Source organism: Condylura cristata, unplaced genomic scaffold (assembly GCF_000260355.1).
Source record: "Condylura cristata isolate star-nosed mole 26May11 unplaced genomic scaffold, ConCri1.0 scaffold00038, whole genome shotgun sequence".
In the NCBI taxonomy this organism is placed as follows: domain Eukaryota; kingdom Metazoa; phylum Chordata; class Mammalia; order Eulipotyphla; family Talpidae; genus Condylura; species Condylura cristata.
The window spans coordinates 141,576-163,023 of record NW_004567139.1 but is presented as its reverse complement, the minus strand read 5'-3'; the positions used below and the strand labels follow the sequence as shown (position 1 = coordinate 163,023).

Sequence of the window (21,448 nt, the reverse complement as noted above, 5' to 3'; positions counted from 1 at the left end):
CAGGAGAGGTCTGCCTCGCCATGTGGTCGCCTCCGGGGCAGGCGGGAATCGAACTCATGCGGAGGTGGCTTTAGTTTCTCAGTGCAGTGCTTTAACCCGCTGTGCCACCAGGGAGGGCCAAAATATAAAGTATTTTTTAAAAGGCCAGTTCTTTGAAATTTCACTAAGACCTGGCTGGACCCTAGTTTTCACTGTTCTTTACATAAAAATGATGCTAAATAAGTAACTAGCACACCTGGATTCTAAAATGATCACTTCAATATATTAAAACTTCTTTATGGAGGTAACGGGGGAAAAAAACAGAAGTTGTTTGTTGTGGGAAAGAACTGAAGTTGCTGAACTTGTCCAAATGAAGAGTAATGATTTAGGCAAATATTCAGAACACAAAGGCAATGCCTCGTGGATAGGATAAGCCTGACATCCAGTATACCCAGGTCTCAGTATTCCTGACTGTAAAGTGAAGAAATAAAAAGTTCTTCACCCAGATAATATTGAAAATAACAAGCATTCTAGTTACCTATCAAGGCTTTCAGGAGGACGAGCAGAAGACCATACACTCTATAATACTACAGTAAAAAATACATATTCCGGCTCTCCCTGGTGGCACAGCAGGTTGATTAGTGCAGCACTGAGAAGCTAAAGCCACTTCAGCATGAGTTCCATCCCCGCCCCAGAGGTGACCCACATGGTGCAGCAGACCTCTCCTGACCGGCCCCGCTGCTCCCCTCAGCAGTGTACTTCATCGATCTGCCTGTTCTGCACCTCACTCTGTCTCAGGTAAAGCCTCTCACCCCCAACCCCCGCACCTCTGTATGCATAAATAAGTAAATCTTAAAAAAAAAAAAAATTCCGAAAGATATAAACTCCTGCCATTCACAGCAATATGGAGCTGAAAGGGATTATGCTCCGTGAAATAAGTCAGAAGTAAAAAGAAAAGTATCAATGGTTTCACTTATAGGAGAAATAGAGGGGAACCAAGTAATGGATCAGGGGGAAAATAATAACACAAACAAAACAAAAATAAACAGGCAACTATAAATCAGAGACATTCTGCATGGAGAAGAAGAGAGAGGCCCCAAAAAGGGCAGGAAGAGCACAGGGTAAGGGGCAATGAGCAGGAGTGAGCTGGTTGTGGGAATTCTATGGGGCCTATACTCGAGGAGAGAAAGCAAACACTGTACAAAAAAGAACACTGATGCAAAGTATATAATTATAAAAATAAAACTAAAAATATATATATATATTCTATCACAACAAAATTCTCACACAGAAAAATGACTCTCAAAGCTCAAGTCAATGATCACTTATTTAAAAGAAGTACTCAAAGTAGAAGAATTCTAATCAAATACTGCAAACAGCAGATTAACATTTATGTCCTCCCATGCTATTTGCACCTCTTGGGACATGGGAAGAAGATATTAAAGATGGTGATTATGACAATGTATCTACCAATATAGAAACTGTTTAAATCTTCATAGAAACCCATGGAACTTAATTTTCTTGGTAGTTATTTCTCTGCCTTACTTTTTACTGCAAAAACTCTTTAAATAACCTCAAGTAAAAAGAACAGTAAAATGAGCCCTCAATCAACTATCATCCTACCTCAGTAATCATCAACACATGACCAATCTTGTTTTCATCCATCCCTCCTCTCCCCACTACTGAGCAGATTACTTTGTAGCAAACACTAAACATTGTATAAATTTTATTTAAATTCCAACTACTGGCCCTCTACAGCTTAGCAAAAATAGCAATAGGTAGCAATGAGATAACTAACTTAAATGGGAAAAAGCTTTACCTTTTTAAAACAGTAATAAGCAAAAAGTTCAAATCTAAGCTCTAATGAGTTTATATAGTAGATGCATATAGACTTACTTAAGATATTTTTGTATCATTCAGTGACAAGAACACCAACCCACAATAACCACCATAGTGAATAAACACTGTAAATGTAGCTTCTATTTTAAACCTAAAATCTCATAGTTTTAATTTAGAGACTGATTTCACTATAGGTACCACCTTCACAAACAGTAAAGAAGGGAAAACAGAAATTTTGTATACATAGAATTCTCAGCAACATATGATTCTTTCTCATCAGGATCTAACTGATGAAAACAGGGCTGGGCTGTGCCTGACCATGGTCTCTTCTCTGTCTGCTTTGAGCCAACACTCTCATTCCCAGGCAGTGACTCTACTGCTGAGGCCCACAGTCCTTCAGAACCAAAGTTAAGTGATCTGGCCGAGTGACCCTGGGATGAAACAGCGCATGCAACCCTCCCCTCAGTGCTACCAGAGACTGTCCAGAACCAACAATCCAATAAGACGCTTTGCATTACCACCTCAGAAGTAAAAGGAAAGTTCTGGAACACATCTTTACAATCACAAAATTAAATAAAATGCCTGAACTAAAGTATTTTTATGACAGCAGTAACAGGCAGAGAAGTAGGATAGGATAGGTCATAGGCTGGGCAGGTTGAGACCTAGCTGAGGAAGAAGCGGCTGGGGGTCTATGGGTGACCACAGCTGGAAGGAAATGTGTGACTCAACACCTTTTAGCACGTGGCTGACAAAGATGGATAAATTTCTTGACAAACTGTGCTCACTTTTTCCTGTTTAGAGTTCAAGGGAATGCTGTGGTTATTTTACGTCCTGATGTCACAAGTGCTCAGTTCTTGAGGGACCATCATCCTCAGGCAGCTCTGGAAACAAAATCCCTCATTCCATTAACCCACAGAGAGAGACCTGCCATTTGTACTGAAAAGAAGTTAGGGCTGTTGTTCTTCCTGCCCCAACCCCAGATCTTGGGGTTACTATCAAGATAAGGAAAGAGAAGGGCTTTAAGGAGTAATAATGTCCTGAAAAGTTTTAAAATTTTTTACTCCAACATATTTGACGACCTCTTCTTGTGCAAGTCCCTTTCTGGACTGGGTTTGCCTGTCTGCTAGGTGAGAGGTTCAAATTGGCAGATGGCATTTTATTCAACTAAAATCTAATAAGAAACATATGTATGTAAAAGAAATTCAACCAGGATTACAATTACAACAGTATAAATATATGTTGTACTTACAGACGCTTATAGAATTAGAAAACACTTTAAACCTTTGTTCGGAACGATAACTATAGTCTCATACCAGCCTCAGACTAGTTTACTGTACTTGTTTTGACTGAGTAATATCTAGAAACATCTGGTTTCTTACAGATAAAGCAGTTGTAAATGGAATAAGAGCAGTCTCCTCTTTCTCATGATTTACAATGCCACTTTCTGTATGAAACATGTACAGAGTTCTAGGTGTTTCTGGGGTTTCTCTTGTTCCATGAGTCTATCTTTTCCTATGCTAGCACTGCTCTATTTATTAGTTATTTGATAAGAAAGTCTTAAATTGAGATTTAGTTGACACACAACATCGCAATAACCCTATGTATCCCACGAACATGTGGCTACATACGTGGATACGCAATCTGCTCTCCCCACTCTGTACTATGTTCCAGTACTTACATATTTTGAAACTGGAAATTTTTACCTTTGACCCCTTCCCTAACAGCAGCCCCTGTCTCTGGCAACGACCAATCTGTTCACTATATCTGTAAGTTTGGTGTGTGTCGGGGCACAGTTGGTTTTTTTATTTCACCAAAAAAGTAAGATTGTACAGTACTGTCTTTCTCTGTCTGACTTATTTCACTTAGCATAATGCCTCATGTCCATCTGACTTTTCACAAAGCCATTCTTCATATCCACATGAACAACTCATTCTCTACTGCTCAGTAGTGCCAGTCTATGGAGGAAACACAAAGCTCAAATACCTGCTCCATACAATCTCTCGCAGTGGTTTTCAAGAAAGAATAAGTAAAAGAAAGACAAAGTAACATAAACACATAGTCAAGCTGCTGTGAGGACAGTAGCTACTCAGGGAGGAAAGTAGTTTTGGTTCCCAGCATTTGTAGCTAAGCAGACAGGACACCTGTATTCATCATTAAGCACCATGCCCCAGCATGGCACTGCCACCTCTCCACCAGCCAGCCTGGCAGGGCTCCCAGATACCTACCAGTAAGTACCAGCACCTTGTGATGTTAGCTCCATGCCATCCACTGAATTGTAGCTATCATCATCCATGATCTTGGAAAGACCAAAATCTGTGATTTTTATCTCTCCACATGCTGTACCATTTACTAAAAGAATATTACCTAAAAAGATAAAAATCTTCATGAAAAAAAGTATTCACTAATCAAGAAAAAAGTTCAAGGTAGTAACAGACAAGAAGGGGGAAACTAAAATCAAACTCTTATGAAAACAGCAACCATCTAAATCCCTGGAAGGGGAGAGATAAACAGGAGCAGCACAGAGGACACAGGAGAGCGAGCATAGGCTGTGTGCTATTACCACGCTGGACACATGTCCTCAAACACAGCCCAAATTCACAGAATGCACACCACCACGAGTGGACAGTAATGTAACCAGAGATGTAGGCTGACCAACTGTAATAAATGTATGGCTGTGGTGGGGATGTTAATAATGGAAGAGGCTGGTAGAACACAAGGTGCATGAGAAACCTGTCTTCCCATTCATTTTGCTGGAATGGACCTTAAAATGTCTTAAAATATAAAGTCTTAATTAAAGAAAAAGCTGGTAATAATTTTAATAGGAGCAAGATGAGGAAAGGATTTTGAATACAAAAGTAGTCATCTGAAAGGAACAAAATTAAATTTGTATCTTCTAGAGTATTAAATGCCAGAAGAAGAACATGTGTACTGAAAGTTAGAGGGGAAATCCATGAATTAGAAAGTCTATGGCCAATTAATTTTTAGTTTTCTTATGTAAAAAAAAGATATAGCTATCTACACTTTCAGAGGCACAAAACACCAAAGGTGATACCTCCTCCTCCTTTACTCCTCTCCATCAAGTCAGTGATGCACCTTAGCTGACCAATAAGAAAACCAAAGTGACTGTGTAGCATTTAACAGTAGCCACTTCGGCACTGAAAAGCACACTACCCATACAACTAAGTCTAAACCGTCCTATTTATAACAAATTATACATTTTAAAATTCTTAAAAGTCGTAATATAAATGATTATTAAGTTGTACCAAAAAAACAGGTTTATAAACTAAAGTAACATAAATTCCTGGAACAAAACTAACCAGACTCCAAATGCTGGAGAGTCCTCAGTGTTGTCTGGCTGCAAACTTATGTTTTCCAAGAATCACATGCTCCGTGTGCCAAAACCACTACTATGAGCAGCAGGAAAAAAATAACCCACCAAAGCAAAATATCACTTGTGCAGTTGGTCAAAAATGGTGGAAAAGTCTCATGTGAACTTTCAGAAGGATCTAACCACCCTGTTTAGAACAGTAATCGGGTTGGGGGGGGGGCACCAGATCAAAGATAGTGCCACAGTGCCACCTACAGCCCCAATGGCAGGACACTTGCTGGAGTCACCACGCAAGCCCCAATAACACAACTGCCATCTTTTACAAAATCACATCATTGTAATGATTTTTTGGGGTGTGGTCATTTAAATTGAATTAGGACAATAATGAACAGCAAATGGTGAGTTCCATATGGAGCTACCAGGAGAGTAAAAGCAAGTTAACTGTATCGGAAGGTAAATGGAAATCAGCCTTCTAACCACTAAGCTAAGCCAGTTAGAAATGCCAACCAGAACAACTGCAGACTTCTAAAAAGCAGCGGGGAATACCAGAGAGAGAGAGGTAAGAAAGCTAACTGGCCTCTACTCCTGCTGACATTGTGAAGGCTAGCAACAAAACCAGAAAACTGCTCAGGCTTCAATGACAGGCATGTGTGCAAAATAAGTCATTAATTTCTGAGCACTTGTCAGACCTGGCAAGGGCAAAGGCCCTGCTTACCCAGTGTGAATAATGGGAAAGAGCAAATGGAGCATGCCAGACCAGTTCTTTCTTAATCAGACTGACATCATGACAGACAACCCACCCCCCAAACCCAGCACTGCATGGCCAGGACTCTCATTTCCACACCTACCCAGGCAAGTCAAAATCAGGTGTTAACTGTGCCTTCTTGGCTTCTGCCAACTTCCCCAACTTTATAAAGTTTTAAAGGACTTAAAAGCCAAAGAAAAGGCACCAATATAGTTTTCTAAAAGTTAGACATACCTGGTTTGAGGTCATAGTGTATGATGGGAGGTTTTATTTCATTTAAGTACTTTAAAGCATTCACAATCTGCATGATAATGGATCGGGCCTCTTTCTCCGACATTAATTTGTGCTGTTTCAGGTAGAAGTCCAGATCATTTCCCTCGCAGTATTCTAATACTGTACAAAACCTAAAGACAAATATACCAACATTTGATCAAGGAACAAGAGCAGATGATTATGTCTACCTAACCCAATGAAAACCTGAGGTAATCATCTTCTCACTCCTTTTGTCTTTGTTCCTTGAAATACTGTTCTACTCTTTATTCAGTATTGGCTGCCTGTGTGGCCCACTCTTAGCAGAGAGCCTCCACAGTGGAGTCTGTTGTGCCAAAGTTCATCTGTGGCACCCCTCTTCCTGAATGTAGACCATGAGGACACTAACAAGAACTGTAATGTACTTAAGCTAGGTAACTTTCTGAAAGCATCTCCTTACAGAACCACATCACGTTCTATTTCTAAACAAGCATATTGTGATCAAGTGCACAATTCTCACTGCAAACATTTCATACAGCTCTCAGGGCTGACAGTGAAGAAGAATCTCGGGTTTGCCAGGGTCTTGAGCTCCAGCCTTCTTTGCCCCTGGAGGTTTGACACAAAAAAAGTGCTATACTTTCTCTCTGCTGATAAATATAGGTATAATAAGAGTCTTCCTAGTATGGTATCTGTGGTTCTAACAGGTGTGTTTATTACATGGAATGGATGGATACCAATACATCACAGAAACCCAAATTTAAAGTGGTATATCATTTGTGGCACTGAGGGTCATGGGTGTCTTCCAAGGCGATTAAAAACTGAAGACTTCCTACACTGCCTGAGTATCCTGACAAAAGAGCTCATCTGAGTTGTGACAATGTGATCTTAACATTTAAGAAATAAAAATCACTTAGTATATATAAAACAAAGAGGTTTTAATTCAGAGACTTGACCACATAGAGGCTGAAGAATAAAGTACTGATGAGCTTTGAAAAAAAAAAAAAAATCACAAGAAGTGAAAGAAGCCAGTCATAAAGATTTCGTTCAGAGTAGGAAATCCATAGGCAGAAAAGGTAGATTAGTGTTTGCTAAGAGTTAGAGGTCTGAAAGGAGGAGAATAGGGATACAGCAAGCAGTACTAGGTTTCTTTTTGAGGGTTGAAAATGTTCTGAAATTGACTTGCGATGGGCCTTGAATACAAAAAAAAAAAAAAACAAAACCGACTTGTATACTTTAGATGAGAGAACTATGCCTAAATTATAGCTTGATAAAGTTGTTTTCCCTTTTTTAAGTTGGTAGCTTGAATTTGGAAGCTGGAAGTATTTATACCACAGAAATTGGTAAATACCTATAAATTAGCCTTACCAAGCTGTTCATTAAACTTTAACCAACACCCAGCTGCACACATCCAGTGGTCAAGAGATATTTTGGTGGCTTGAATCTGAATTCACATATGATCATTTGCCCACAAATATATTTGGTTTATTCATACACTATTTCCTAGATCCAGATTTAAACTCTATTCATGAGTAGTCAACATGCAGCAAAAAAAACAAAAGAAGTAAAAACATTAACTGCTATGCTAAACTAAAATGGCACAGGACTTACGAGTCAGTGTCCAGTGAAAAGTAATCATACAGCTTAACTATTCTGGGATGATCCAGTTCTTTGTGAATCCGGTATTCCCTACATGCATGCCTGCAAACAAAATAGACAATTAAAACATTTTGTAGTTTTGGCCTTTGAGAATTCTTTAAGGATACTCTCAAAAGTATTCTTCAAAGATACTCATCTCTGCATTGTTCATACCTACTCACTCCAATCACATCTCTCGGGCCCCCTAATGTTTCTACATCGTCATCCTACAAGTATCTACAGAAAGTACTCAAATATTTGTTGAATGATGGCTATTAACTGCCTTCAAACTCTGTAACAATTTCACCTTTTATCTTTATCACCAAATATTAGAATTAAATATTAGAAAGCTCTTCCCCCCTCTCATGTTTATAAATGCTTATACACCAGGTTTACACTAAGGGAATCAATTTTAGCATGTTAAACCCCTTGGGTAAAAGGATCACAGGTTATATAGTATAATTAACAATGCTTTAAATTCTATCCCTTACAAAAAGGACTAAGAGGACTAGTCCTTCAGATTTCCCACAGAAATCTGAAATTATGGAAATCCTAGTTTTCCTAGAATGATAATTTATATACATCAATTTCATAGTTACCACAAGAGAAGCTCCTGCCCACTAATATTTTAACAATGCAAAAGTAAAATATCCCTTACAAAAAGGACTAAGAGGACTAGTGGCTTTACTTTCTCCCACAGAAATCTGAAATTATGGAAATCCTAGTTTTCCTAGAATGATAATTTATATACATCAATTTCATAGTTACCACAAGAGAAGCTCCTGCCCACTAATATTTTAACAATGCAAAAGTAAAATAATCAGGTATGTGTGGGATGGGTATGGGGGTAGGAAAGAAAAGGAGGTACAGATCTCAAAATGAAAAAAAAAAACAACCTTTTATTTTGCTTGAATTTTTTCTACACTTTACCACAGTAAGTGTCTTGATTCCAGATTGGACTGAGAAGTCACCCCCAGTTACAGCCTGAACTTCACCAGCATGAGGGTGTATCATGTAGCCAGCAAAATCTTCCCACAAAAGGTGGAGGTGTTGAACAATTTCCCCCCAAGAATGACTGGAGGTCACAAGAACTTAGTACCTCCCCTACCCAGTGTGTCAACTGGGAAATGACCCCGACTGCACCACAGATGGTGCTCAGGCACCACGATTCCCAACTCTAGTGAGGAAACAGAGTAAGAAAGTGCAACAGGGAGTATATGCTGGATTCATTGTGGGCTCAGAAAAATGAGCCCATTCCCTTCACTTGTATTGTCCGTACAGAAATGTGGGAAAGCTATGCAACCCAGACCCACCAGGACTCACACTGGCTGCCAAAGATGTGAAGGCGGCACGTGGTCCCGGCTGCAGTAGCCCACAGCTGCAAAGGCAAAGGGTGAGCTCAACTCCCACCTGCGCTTTGACCAGATTCAACTCGAGTTCTACTTAAAGTCAACTTGAAAGCTGGATAGGAAGACTAAGCAAAGTACGTACAAAGTATGTACCACAAAAAAGGTTTCCTCATGGTTGACCAAGGTAAGCCCCTGTAAAGTCAACTGGTCTCCAGTGGCAAATGCACAGAAGGGCCCCAGGATAGCTGGGGCACTCTTACGGAGTCATGTGCTTTCCAGACACTCTTAGGCACTCAGATCTCAATACATGGGGGCCATTTTTCATTTGTAACTGGCCGGAACCGCATGTAGCTTCCTTCTCTAAAGTGCTCCTGGCATTTACTGTAGCATGCCACCCATCCCTGCACCCTGATTGGCTGGAATGTTCTTATGCTAATGTAACTGTTCCTCAGAAGCATCTGGACTGCAGCTGGCTGTCATGTAAGACACATATGTGGGGTGCCACACATGTGTCACTCTATTCATACCTCTGCTCAGCCAGTCTTATTTTTCCTATTTCTTCAGGGAAATTTTTCTTCTCTAGAGCTAAGTACTACTGTCAATGCGTATGAAAGAAAAAGAGGCCTGGGTCTCAGATGAACACCAGATATAAAACCAGAATTGTTTGGTTTTATGCTCCAACAACTGGCTGATGATCTAGAAATGTTTTATTTTCCCCTTGAAATTTAAAAGTCAACTAAAAGACTACTTCAGAGTCTCTTTGTTGCCTCCAAAGTACTATATTTTTAACTTTTTTCTTCAATTTTAAAATTTTGTATCCAAAGTACTATTAAAAAAAAAGGTCCTCCCTGGTGGAGCAACGGGTTAAATAAAGCATTGCATTATGAAGTTCTCCAAAGCCACTGCAGCATAAGTTCAATCCCTGGCCATGGAATGACCCACATGGTGCAGCAGACCTCTCCTGGCCCACCCACTGCTCCCCTCAGCAGTGTACTTCATCAACCTGCCTGTTCTGCTCCCCACGCTGTCTCTGGTGAATCCTCTCACCCACCACATCTCTGGCCTGTACCCCAGTTCTGTAAGCATAAATAAATCTTTAAAACAAAACAAAAAACCTGTTTTATAGAAAGGAAGCTAATTATTAAATCAAAAAGGGCTGTCTCTTCCTTCCAGAAGGGCACGTCTAATTTCACTATTTATACCTACAACAAAAAAATAATGTTCAGCCCAGTAGGGATCCTAATAGCAAATCCAGTCTACATGGCCGCCAAAGTAATTGTTCTGAAGCGGGTGAGTAGGTAGGGAAGATAGGGGCCTGACATTAGTAGTTCAAAGAAATTCACACCACACATGTGCTAACTATTGATTTTAAGGAAATCAACCCCCTACCCCCACCCCAAGCACAGATGAGGGCCGCCGCTAGCAGCTCCTGCTGAGAGGGAAGCACTGTCAGCGGGACCTGCACACAGCCAGTGGGACGAGAGAGCCGTGGTAGAAGAGGCAAGCCCAGTGTTAAGGGGCTGCACACGTCAAACAGGAACTACTGGGGCACACCAGATACCTGCCTGCCGCCACCCCTTCCTAATGAAATGTCTGAAACACCAGAAAGGCCCCACATGATGCCCCTCACAGAGTCCCTTTTCTGAGGCTAGACTTGTCTACTATAGCTAATTTCAGACACTATATCGATACTACTAGAGTTTAATTTGAGGTTAAGAGCATGGATTGAGGATTTTTAAAAGGCTTAATTTAAATATCAGCTCAACCATTTTTTAACTGTTACTCAAATTCTGTTAAGCGTGTTTCCTTATCAGTAAGAGACTAACTGCTCTTCTAAGACAGATATAAGGAGTAAATAAAACAACTATACATGTGAAGGTCTTAGCACCATGCCCAAGCTAAAGTTATTTTTACTAATTTTTTAAAAAATCAGCTACTCTGTTATCACTTACTTGTGGTAATTCTCCTTTTTTTCATCTCTCCAGTTTTTATTTAACTGGTGAATTTTCACAGCTACATATCTTTGTTCTGTTAGATCAAATGCCTACAAAGAAAAGGACAAATTACATTGTGATTAAGTGTTAATAGAATTGCAATCAACTAATCTGAAGCTTCTATTTAACAGTTTAACACACTCAAATACACTATTAAATAAAAACAACACTGGACAACACTACCCATACTTGTATCAGAGCTGCTAAGTAAAAAACAACAAGCATACACCACAAACAGAAAGACAAACTCTGCCATAACAGTCATATTAGACATTCTCTTTCTGGACATCCTCTACTCTTCCTTTGGGACCCTTCTCCTTTTAGCTGACACTCCAGCATGAAATCCTACCACTGCTGAAGTGCCAAGAACCTAGACTTCCTGCCTCTTTGAGAAATAAGGATATACCTCTTTGTTATCTGTTAAGAAAACAGCTTTGTAACTTGTTTTACTGCACTTATTAAAATAACAAAAACTAAAACCAGTCCTGCCTTTTGGTATATAAAGAGTAATTTCTGGTCTCTACAACACTGTCCAAAGAAAGGGACATGCTTTCCCTCAAAAGCCATCATATCAAAGTCCAGGATCAGCTAGCTGGTGCTATTATCTGGGTATAAAAAAGAAGTTAGGTATAAGTCAAAATTTGTTAAGTAGCATTTCAACATAACAGATTTCCTCCATACCTAAGAATTTATAGAGGAATTCCTTTAGAATGAACAGTTTTTCCAATTTTTGTAAGTTCAGATTAAAAACTTACTACTTCAGTTCTGACACCCATCTCCATTTTCCACAAATGTATGAGCAGATGAAGGTAAAGGCACAGGATACACAGCCCATATACAGTGATGACTAGTCCAAAGATCTTTTAAAATGTAAGCTACTTCTAGAAAAGTACTGCATACAAGAGAGGCTGCTGATAAATGATTACATATCTTATATGATCATATATGCAAATTATCTTAAATTTAAACCAGTATGCCTTTAAAATAGACCATGTAACTCGGTCTATCTTATTTCATAGAAATAAATGCATATATCTTTCAGTCTGAAGCCCACTTGCAAGCATGGTCATAGCTTTACACTAGAAAACCATTTCAAGCCATTAAAAACCAAATTAAACACCTCTTAATTTACGCAAGAGAATGACATAAAAGGAATCCAAATTGGGAAAGAAAAAATAAAACTAGCACTATTTGCAGACAATATGATAATATATATACAAAAACCCTGGAAACTCCACTAAAAAAAGAAGTTTCCATTAATTGAAATAAGTCAATACAGTAAAGTAGCAGGGTACAAAATAAATTTACAAAAAATAGTTGCAAAAAAGAGGAGAAAGAAATCACAATTGCAATAAAAAGTATATTCTGAAGATTAAACTTAACAAAGGACCTGTACAATAAAAACTGTAGGACACTGCTAAAAGAAAACACACACACAAAAAAAAAAAAAAAATAGAAAGATACACTCTACTCATGGATTGTAATAGTTAACATTGTTAAAAATCCTATGAAGCTCTATAAGGCTTCAATGAAACAATATCACTAAAACTCATGGAACCACAAAAGACCCCAAATAGCCAAACAATCCTGAGGGGGAAAACAAGAGTGCAATATTACACACTCAGATTTCAACCTTTACTACAAAGCTACAGTAGTCAAAACAGTATGGTACTGCAATAAAAAGAGATACACAGACCAGTGGAATAGAAATGAGAGCCCAAACACAAACCTACATATATATGGACAGCAAACCTAGGACAAAGGATCCATGAGTATACACTGGAAAAAGGAATATCTCTTCAACAAATGGTGTCATAAAAACTGGACAGCCATGCAAAAAAACTATACCACCACCTCTCACTTTATACAAAATTAACTCAAACAGGATTAAAGACATGCATATAAGACAAAAAACTATAAAATCATTGAAGCAAACATATGCAAAAAATAAAAAAATAAAACATCTGATTCAAGAATGAAAACAGAAAAAAGGCAGAAAAACAAGTAGAAGTAAAACAGAAAAATCAAACAGTAAATTTGATCAACAAAATAAAGAGCTGATTCACAGAGAAAAAAATGTTTAACCCATGGTCTATAAATGATGGACAATAATTTTAAATCAAAATGAAATAGATTTTGCAGAATATTTAGAATTACTAAAACTGACTTAAAAAGGGAAAGAGAAATAACAGACAGATTACTATTTGTGTAAGGAATTGAAATGCTGATCAAATGTCTTCCTCTAAGATAATACCTACTCAAGAGGTTTTATGAGACAGCTTTAAGAAGCTATCAAGGAATCAACAATCTGTCTAAGACAAAACACTCCAGGACACAGGAAAAGAAAACTTGTCCAAGGATAATTATGGCATCAAAGCTAGACAATGCCACCTGCACACAAACAAGACTACTATGGGCCAATCTTATTAAGAAATATCAAGAAAATGAAGCCAGAGGTATATTAAGAATAATGTTAACAGTTCTGAAAATGGAGAGTGATGAGTGCAGTACACCACTGTACGTGTGCTCAATACCACTGACTTGGACACCTAGAAAATGGCTAAAATCATAGATTTTATGTATTTATTGTCACAACAAAAAATCAACAAGAAATTGAAACGGCAGAACTAGTTTCTACTGTTTTTATCTGAAAAGAAAGCTAATTATTTCACTCAGGGATTTCCCAAACATGAAGTCAAATAAACATAACCTGAATCTAAGTAAAAGCTGCGCTTAGGAATGACGGAATGCTGTGAAGACTACTTAAAAAGTCAATTCTACATTTAAAAGCCAGGCATCAGAAACACCTAGAAAAATTTAAGGAAACCACGGCTGGTGAACATGTTATGGCTCCGTAGCTATGTAAAACTGGCTAAATTTCTCATTTAGTAAAATTCCACTGACAGAACACAGTATACGTACTCTGCTGATCGGGTAGAAGCCCAGTGCCTGTAGAATGCCAGGTCACTGAACACTGACTTAGCTGATGAAAACGTTTTAAAGCAAAAAGCAAGTTTTCAATGAACAACTTGAATGAATCTATTTAGTTTTGGGGGGGGAACTTTATGAGAAAAAGTTAATATATATCTAGGCAGTGTGGATAAAAAAAAGACAAAAAGCACAAAACCTGAATAAAATTCAATGAAATTCAACTACAAGAATAACATTACTACTTCTACTTTTTTTTTTTAAGCCTATTTATTTTTCAAATTTGAAAACAGGGTAAATTATTGTAGCCTGCTTAGTCCCTTAAGCTTATTGGTAGAAGTGTAAGAACATTAAAATTCTTAAAATTTTCATATTTCAACTCATATTTTAATAGACATCAATCCACAGTCATCACTATTCTAAATATTTTCCAACTTGGTAATAACAAATATCTAACCTGCAATCTTCAAACCAGGTGCCTCATACTTACCTTGTAAACTTCACTGAAACCTCCTCTACCCAAAAGGTGTAACAACAGATATCTGTCATTTAGCGTTGGATGATCTTTAAATCTGTAGAAGCAAAAACATGTCACATTCTGAGGTCAAGGACTACATAACCTTTCATATTTCCAAAATTACCATCTAATATGTTATACATAGCAGTATAGTAGGGGCTGACTGCTTTGGCATTCAATACCAAAATAGCAAATTATAACCATAAAGTTATACAGTTCAGAGACAGCAAAATCATAACAATCAGGTCCCTCTGTGGGGCAAGGAGTTAAAGCACAACACTGTGAGGGTGTCTGCAGCCACAAGTTCGGTCCTCGGCCAGGGAGTGACCCACATGGCGCAGCAGACCTCCCCGCCCTGCCCACTGCTCCCCGCAGCAGTGTACTTCAGTCACTGTCCTGCTGTTCTTTTCCCACTCTGTCTCTGGTGAATCCTCTTATACCTCCCAACCTGTATCCCAGTTCTTAATACATAAATAAAATCTTAACAACAACAAAAATCATAGCAAACAGCACTATCAGTAGGGCGTTATGTTACTATCAGTAGGGCTAGTGTCAGCAGAGTCACAATTAGATCTGTGACCTTTCTTGACCTCCCCCCTTTCTGTTCTGCTATAGTGAGAAGGTAGATCAGGGACTTTAAACTGTGTAATTTGGTTCCTCCGAACATTTCGTAGGCATGTGCTTCCATCATTCCAAAACTACACAGAATAAAAATTCTAAGATATTTTATGTGTTTTTGAAAACAAATTTGATTGAAAAGTGAGTCACATGTTCTATGTGCATTTGTTTTCTCTCTTTAAGACAGAAAGTATTCATGATAAAGCTGTTTTCCACATATGGAATCCTACTTTATATCGTCTTCTTACACGGAAATGAGATTCCAGCAAAAGCAACCTTAAAAATATTTCTACCTAACTCATGATCTTAAGCACCTCAATTATTAATCCTGAACTACTTTATTTTGACTTTGACACGACAGCATGCCTGGGGGATGTTAGTCCTGGAGTCAAATCCAAGTTGAACCATTTGGTCACAATGGCTATGTGTCTCTGACCATGTTAATTTCTCTAAGCCTGTTTCTCAATCTGAATATTAATGATAACCTGTCTCATTGGGTCATCGTGAAACATAAATGAAAGAAAAGTACAGAGTACTATGACTGACATAGAAAGAGTTCTTAGGAATCCTAACTACTGCTGCCTGACACTACAGAAAGAAAATTCTGTGGTTCACAATGAACAAACAAGGCCGTAGTTCTAGAAAATAAAAATTTCAGAGTCACAGAAATGTGGGAAAGAACAAGTTACAGATAGTAACCATTTCCTACAATCAAATTCTCCCAGTTTAAACCCCTTAAATGACTTATAAATAAAAGTAAACATTTATCTACAAACAGGTAAGCTTAAAAGGGTCTTGTTTAAACCTCAATAGTCAAATGGCCTTGAAAGGTCACTCTGAAAGTGGGTGACATTTCAGTCCAATACTCTTCCTGCACCATCTAGCTGCACTCTAGGAAAACCTAAACAGTGTATCCCAACTATGACTATAGTGACCTCTGTTCATGTGAAATGCTATCTTAGACTAACACACACACAAACATTTTTTAAACTAAAGCAAATTACAACTTTGTTCATAAAACTTTATTATATCCTACAATAGAGCTATACACACTAAAACCATTTACCATTAAGTAAAAACATCATTCTCGATCATGTCAGAAAGTGCTCAGAAATCTGCAACCATGTATACCCCCAATTTGCTTACTGTGAATTATCTTCATTATGTATCCTTTTTAGTTCCCTGATATGTAGATTTCTAACCCTTTCTAGCCTTTCCAGTTCTGCCTGGATCTCTGCTTCCTCCTAAAGTGAAAAGGAAAGAAATAGCTTAAAGCATACAATCTCATTTCAAAAGTAACAGTGTATACTATGAAAAGTTAAAGGAATATATTTGGTAATAAAAAAATCTTTTCTTAAGAATTAGAATTTTAATTGTAAAAAACAAGCCTATAGAAAAATAATAGTCATGTCTCCTGATTCACTGCACTCCATGCCCACTCCCCAGAGGTAACAGCTGTTAAGCTTCTTCTATAGTTTTCAAGAAATATGTTATGTATATACATACAGGCATGCAATCATTGCTTTACAAAGATCAGATTCTCTATCTGGTTATGTTCTCTAAGTACAGATTATACTTAGTGTCTTAAATTCCAAAGATTTGACAAGATTTGAGAAAACAAACACCAATAGGAACTTATTTTCATCACCAGTAATAGCATCCACTCAAAACAAAGGGAACCCTGAATTTAAGAGATCAGCAATCTACATCTAAGAAGCTTCACAGAACATCAGCAACAAACGCAGGTGCAGGTACCACAACATGGTCAGTGTAAGACCTTCTCTTCTTAGCTAGTGTAGGAAAGAGTTAAAAGCTGCTACATGATTCTAAAAATCATGAGTTTTAGTATAAATTTTAGAATCATCTATTCTTATACTTAATTTTTATCATAAAGTAAACCCTTATGAAGGGCATAAAAACATCTACTGGTAGATGACTGGATAAAAAAGATGTGGTACATATACACAATGGAATATTACTCAGCAACCAAAAAAAAAAAAAAAAGAAACACATGTCTTTTGCAGCAACTTGGATGGAGCTGGAAAAGATCATGCTTAGTGAGATAAGCCAGAAAGAGAAAGAAAAATACTCGATGGTTTCACTCATAGCAGGAGTATAATGGACCAGGCGAGAAAATAACAAAAATAATGAACAACCATATACCAGAGACATTTTGTGGGGGTAGAGTGGGGAATGAGATCAAAAACCGGGGGGTGGGGAGGGGAGTGCACGGGATTATGGTGATGGCACACGGGTGACTTGGTGATGGGAAACCCGCGGGGATTACAATTGAGATGGAAAAAAATGTACAAAATGTTGTAAAAATAAACTGTTGTAAAAAAAAAAAAAAATCTACTGGTACACCACTGGTGCAAAAAGCTCTGTGGCTGACACAGTGGCTACGCTGATTTCAAAATAAACACAAAATCCACCACTACAGTAAGACTTGAAGTGACAGTACCCAAAATTTTTGCAGGTGTGAGAAACAATAACATTCGCCCAAATGAACAAACAGCTTCAACACCAAATGTAAATTAAATATTGTGTTTTTCCAGAACAGTTTTTTTTTTTTCCCAATATACTTACCTTTTTAAGATGACCTAATCTGAGTTTGAAGATTTCTTCTTGTTCATGGTATTCTGCTAATGTTAACCTGGAAAACAAGAAACAAGCTATACTGTACTAATTCAATCTCTTATTTAAAATGTCTGGAAGACAAGCTAAGTCTGCAGTGCACTGGCAAAGAAAATGTCTGTAATTTATTAGATGTAACATCAACAAGGCATGTCAAAGTTGCAAGTCTAATTTAAGAGGAAAATAAATGAGCTATACTTTGTATTATTTACGAAATTAATCTTGTCCCATACATTTCCGCAGATGAAAGTCCATTTGGGAGGTAACCAAAAAGTCTGTGTCTAAACATTTTTAAGAGTAAAATAGTAGGCCAATGGATTTGATAACTCTTGATGTAACAACAGAATGGAGAAAAGTAAACCAAGTAAAAAAATCCAGCGTCTGGAATGCAAGCACTAGGTCTCCAACTACAACTTGTACCACTGGCCTAAAGACCCTCAGAAAGTGAATTTTATCTCTAAGTCTCAGTTTCCTACAAATGCATCAAATAAAAGCTAACAAGATTGTTGTGACCATTAAGTAAGAATGTAAAAACAATCTATAAATTGTAAGATTCTACTTAAACGGTCTAGCTACCCCAATCACATCCTAACATCTCCTTAATGAACATGTAGTAAGTGGTACCCTACTCTTCCATCTTCACCCTCTTCACATTCTGGAAGTGCACACACACACCTCAAAGTTTTAGAAGTCACTGTTGAACTATACTCTAAACAGCAGGAGAAAGAAGAAACAGCTATCTTATCAACAGTGAAGAGCTACAAAACAGAGCATGAGGCCTGGTGCAAAGAAAGTAACAACAGCAAGCACCATCCCCAGCAGGGCTGCCACACCTACCCCACAGCACATAAGTACTGACAGCTGCTACTCCACATAACACCAGTAAATCAGGGGCATGAAAAGTCATACCTAAGAATTCTCTCTGCTTCAAATACATTCAATGCTAGAAGGCTAGTGTGATTCACTTTAAACCTCCACAGGACTGTTTCTGCCTCCTGGCCAAAGGAATGGGCCGTGTCACTGGTACCCTCACTAGAAACTGGACCAAAGACCTCTTGGATGTTACACAGGCCTCCAACATGGCAACAGTATACTGACAATACTAGCCTAGAGTGAATACTCGTCATTGCTTTATGGCAAGGTGAAAAGCCAGGCCTTCTTCATTATTCCTGAATCAATGGTTTTATGACATACCATCAAACACTTTCCTAGCAGCCATGGAGGGTGAGACCTACTACAAAATATGAGTCACTTAAAAAGACAACAATCAATTCACATGCACCACATTTGCCTGGACAATCTTTCATTACTGGGTGCCTACTTGGGACTTTTTGAAAGGAAGTATCTTTTGTTTAGAATCTAGTTTTTCGGTGGCTTCCCTGGTGGTACAGGAGTTAAAGACAGCGCTATCAAGCTATCTCCAGCACTGTATTCCCAGCTGACCAAGGCACTGACCCACATGGCAGAGCAGACCTCTCCTGATTCCTGTGCTGCTCCCTCCAGCAGTGTATTTCAGTAGCTCTGCCTGTTCTGCTCCCCACTCTGTCTCTGGTGAGTCCTCCCACCCTCGAACCTCTGGCCTATATCCCAGCTCTTGTGTGCATAAATAAATCAATCTTTTAAAAAAAAAATCTAGTTTTTCTTGCAAATTGACCATACATCTAAGGCACAGAGGAGGGGAGAAGAGTAGGGTGAAAACAGAGGAGGGAAAAACACAAGAGCCTATGGTGGTGGGAGAATATACCTAGGGGAGAAATCAAATACTGTCCAAAAATTAACAATGATATAAGGGAAAAATAGTAATAATAAATACAATCTAGCTTTTAAATATTTAGAGTTTTAAGAATGAAGATATTCCTTATTTACCATGCATTATTTCTATATTAACTGCAATAATTACCAGTTTATTCATCTCTTCACTTCCCCTTACATAGACTATGAGCTCCTGAGGCTGTGGCTGCATCCATTAGCTCTGTATCCCAGTGTTCAGAACAGGGCCAAGCATTTAAGACAGACAGTAAATAAATGTCAAGGAAATGGCCCCCCCAATACATCAGGCATAGATAAGGACTGGTATTAAGCCCTTTCTCAGGGGAATCAAGAAAAATGAATTTCTAGGATGTCACGGAATTTTAACAGTGGTATAATATAAGTATTATATAGTTGAAGTAGGTTTTACGTTACTATGTTTTTGTCAACTGATATGAAGCATAAGAGACAAAAGACATATTGGTCAATAAATTATATCATTTTCTTTTATTTGTAGCTATCCCTAAACCTAAAATTTACTTTCAATTAAAGAATTCCACAATAACATCTTTAAAAAATTTATCTTTCCCTTGAAAAATCAACTGATTCGTTATAGACACACTGATTACTAATGCCTGTACCTATGAAAAAATATATTTTAATTCAAACATTCAATTCAGAAACTACCTTCATGGTATTGTCACCAGTTTTTTTTTTTTTTTTTTTAGATTGCCTACATTATTATCTGTAAATTTGCTTTTTGCTTTTTAACTTGAAAGACAGGTCATGGCTTAAATGTCTTCAGGATCTACATAACAAATATTTTAAGTAGTTTAAGTAATATATAGGTTTCTAGTTCTCAGATCCTACCTAGCTGTTAAATTACATCCAATGACCCATCTGACTCACAATGCTTTTGAAAAGCAAGCTTTATTAGAAGACAACCATACCCATTCATTTATGTATTGTCAGTGGCTGTTTCAGACTCTAAAAGTAGATTAAGTAGTTGCAAGAGACTCTCTAGCCTGCACAGTCCAATTATTTACTCTCTTGCCCATTATAGAAAAAGGCTGCCAACTTCTACCCTAGCAGAAGGGTCTGAGTGGTCAGTTATTTGGTGATCAAGCAGTGAACTGACTGCATCAAATCATTCTAACACAGGGTGGGGATGGAAGAGGAAGGCATCTGTGCTCAGGAGACTCTGCATAACAGCTAATGTAAGGATTGTTGTAATAACAATAACTTGATTGGTGATGAAAAGATGATTAAATGGCAATTTAAAATATCAGTGTTTTCCTTAGCTCTCTAAAGCAGGGGAACATACTGGTGAAGTCAAGGTTTAGCTTATTAGAAAAATATACTTTTTCACAAAATAATATCTACTCTTTACTCCTAAGTTTGTGATTCTTAACTAAGTGTTCTACAGCCCAATAAAGAGCACTCTTTGATTTGAAATGGCAGGCAATCCCTGTAAGACTATTCCAATGTTCCAAAAACTACAGCCACGCAATGATGGCATCACATTTGCTCTGAGAGTGGCCAAAGATCACAAGATCAAGAATGGCATTATTGGACCCTCCCTGATGGCACAGGGGTTAAAAGCACAGCAGTATGAAACTATCACAGCTACTGCAGCACGGGTTCGATCCCTTGCCAGGGAGTTGACCCACATGGCACAGCAGACCTCTCCTAACCTGCCCACTGCTCCCCTCAGCAGTGTATTTCAGTCAATCTGCCTGTTCTGTTCACCACTCTGTCTCCAGGGAATCTTCTCACCACTTTGCAAACCTTGCACCTCTGGCCTGTAGCCCCAGTTCTGTATGTATAAATAAATAAACCTTAAAAAAAAAAAAAAAAAAGAGGGCCCTCCCTGGTGGCGCAGTG

General features: G+C 38.1%; 1 protein-coding gene across 1 annotated transcript in view; it reads right to left on the bottom strand.

Annotated features, from left to right (window-relative positions):
- Positions 1-21,448, bottom strand: part of TLK2 (tousled-like kinase 2) — a 103,524-nt gene that overhangs the window by 7,550 nt on the left and 74,526 nt on the right. The window contains exons 12-18 of the mRNA XM_012732976.1: positions 17,768-17,834; positions 16,328-16,425; positions 14,537-14,618; positions 11,077-11,168; positions 7,749-7,838; positions 6,126-6,295; positions 4,044-4,182 (exon numbers count right to left, since the gene is read on the bottom strand). Coding sequence (XP_012588430.1) covers positions 4,044-4,182; positions 6,126-6,295; positions 7,749-7,838; positions 11,077-11,168; positions 14,537-14,618; positions 16,328-16,425; positions 17,768-17,834 — 738 coding nt within the window. The remainder of the gene's footprint in view (positions 1-4,043; positions 4,183-6,125; positions 6,296-7,748; positions 7,839-11,076; positions 11,169-14,536; positions 14,619-16,327; positions 16,426-17,767; positions 17,835-21,448) is intronic.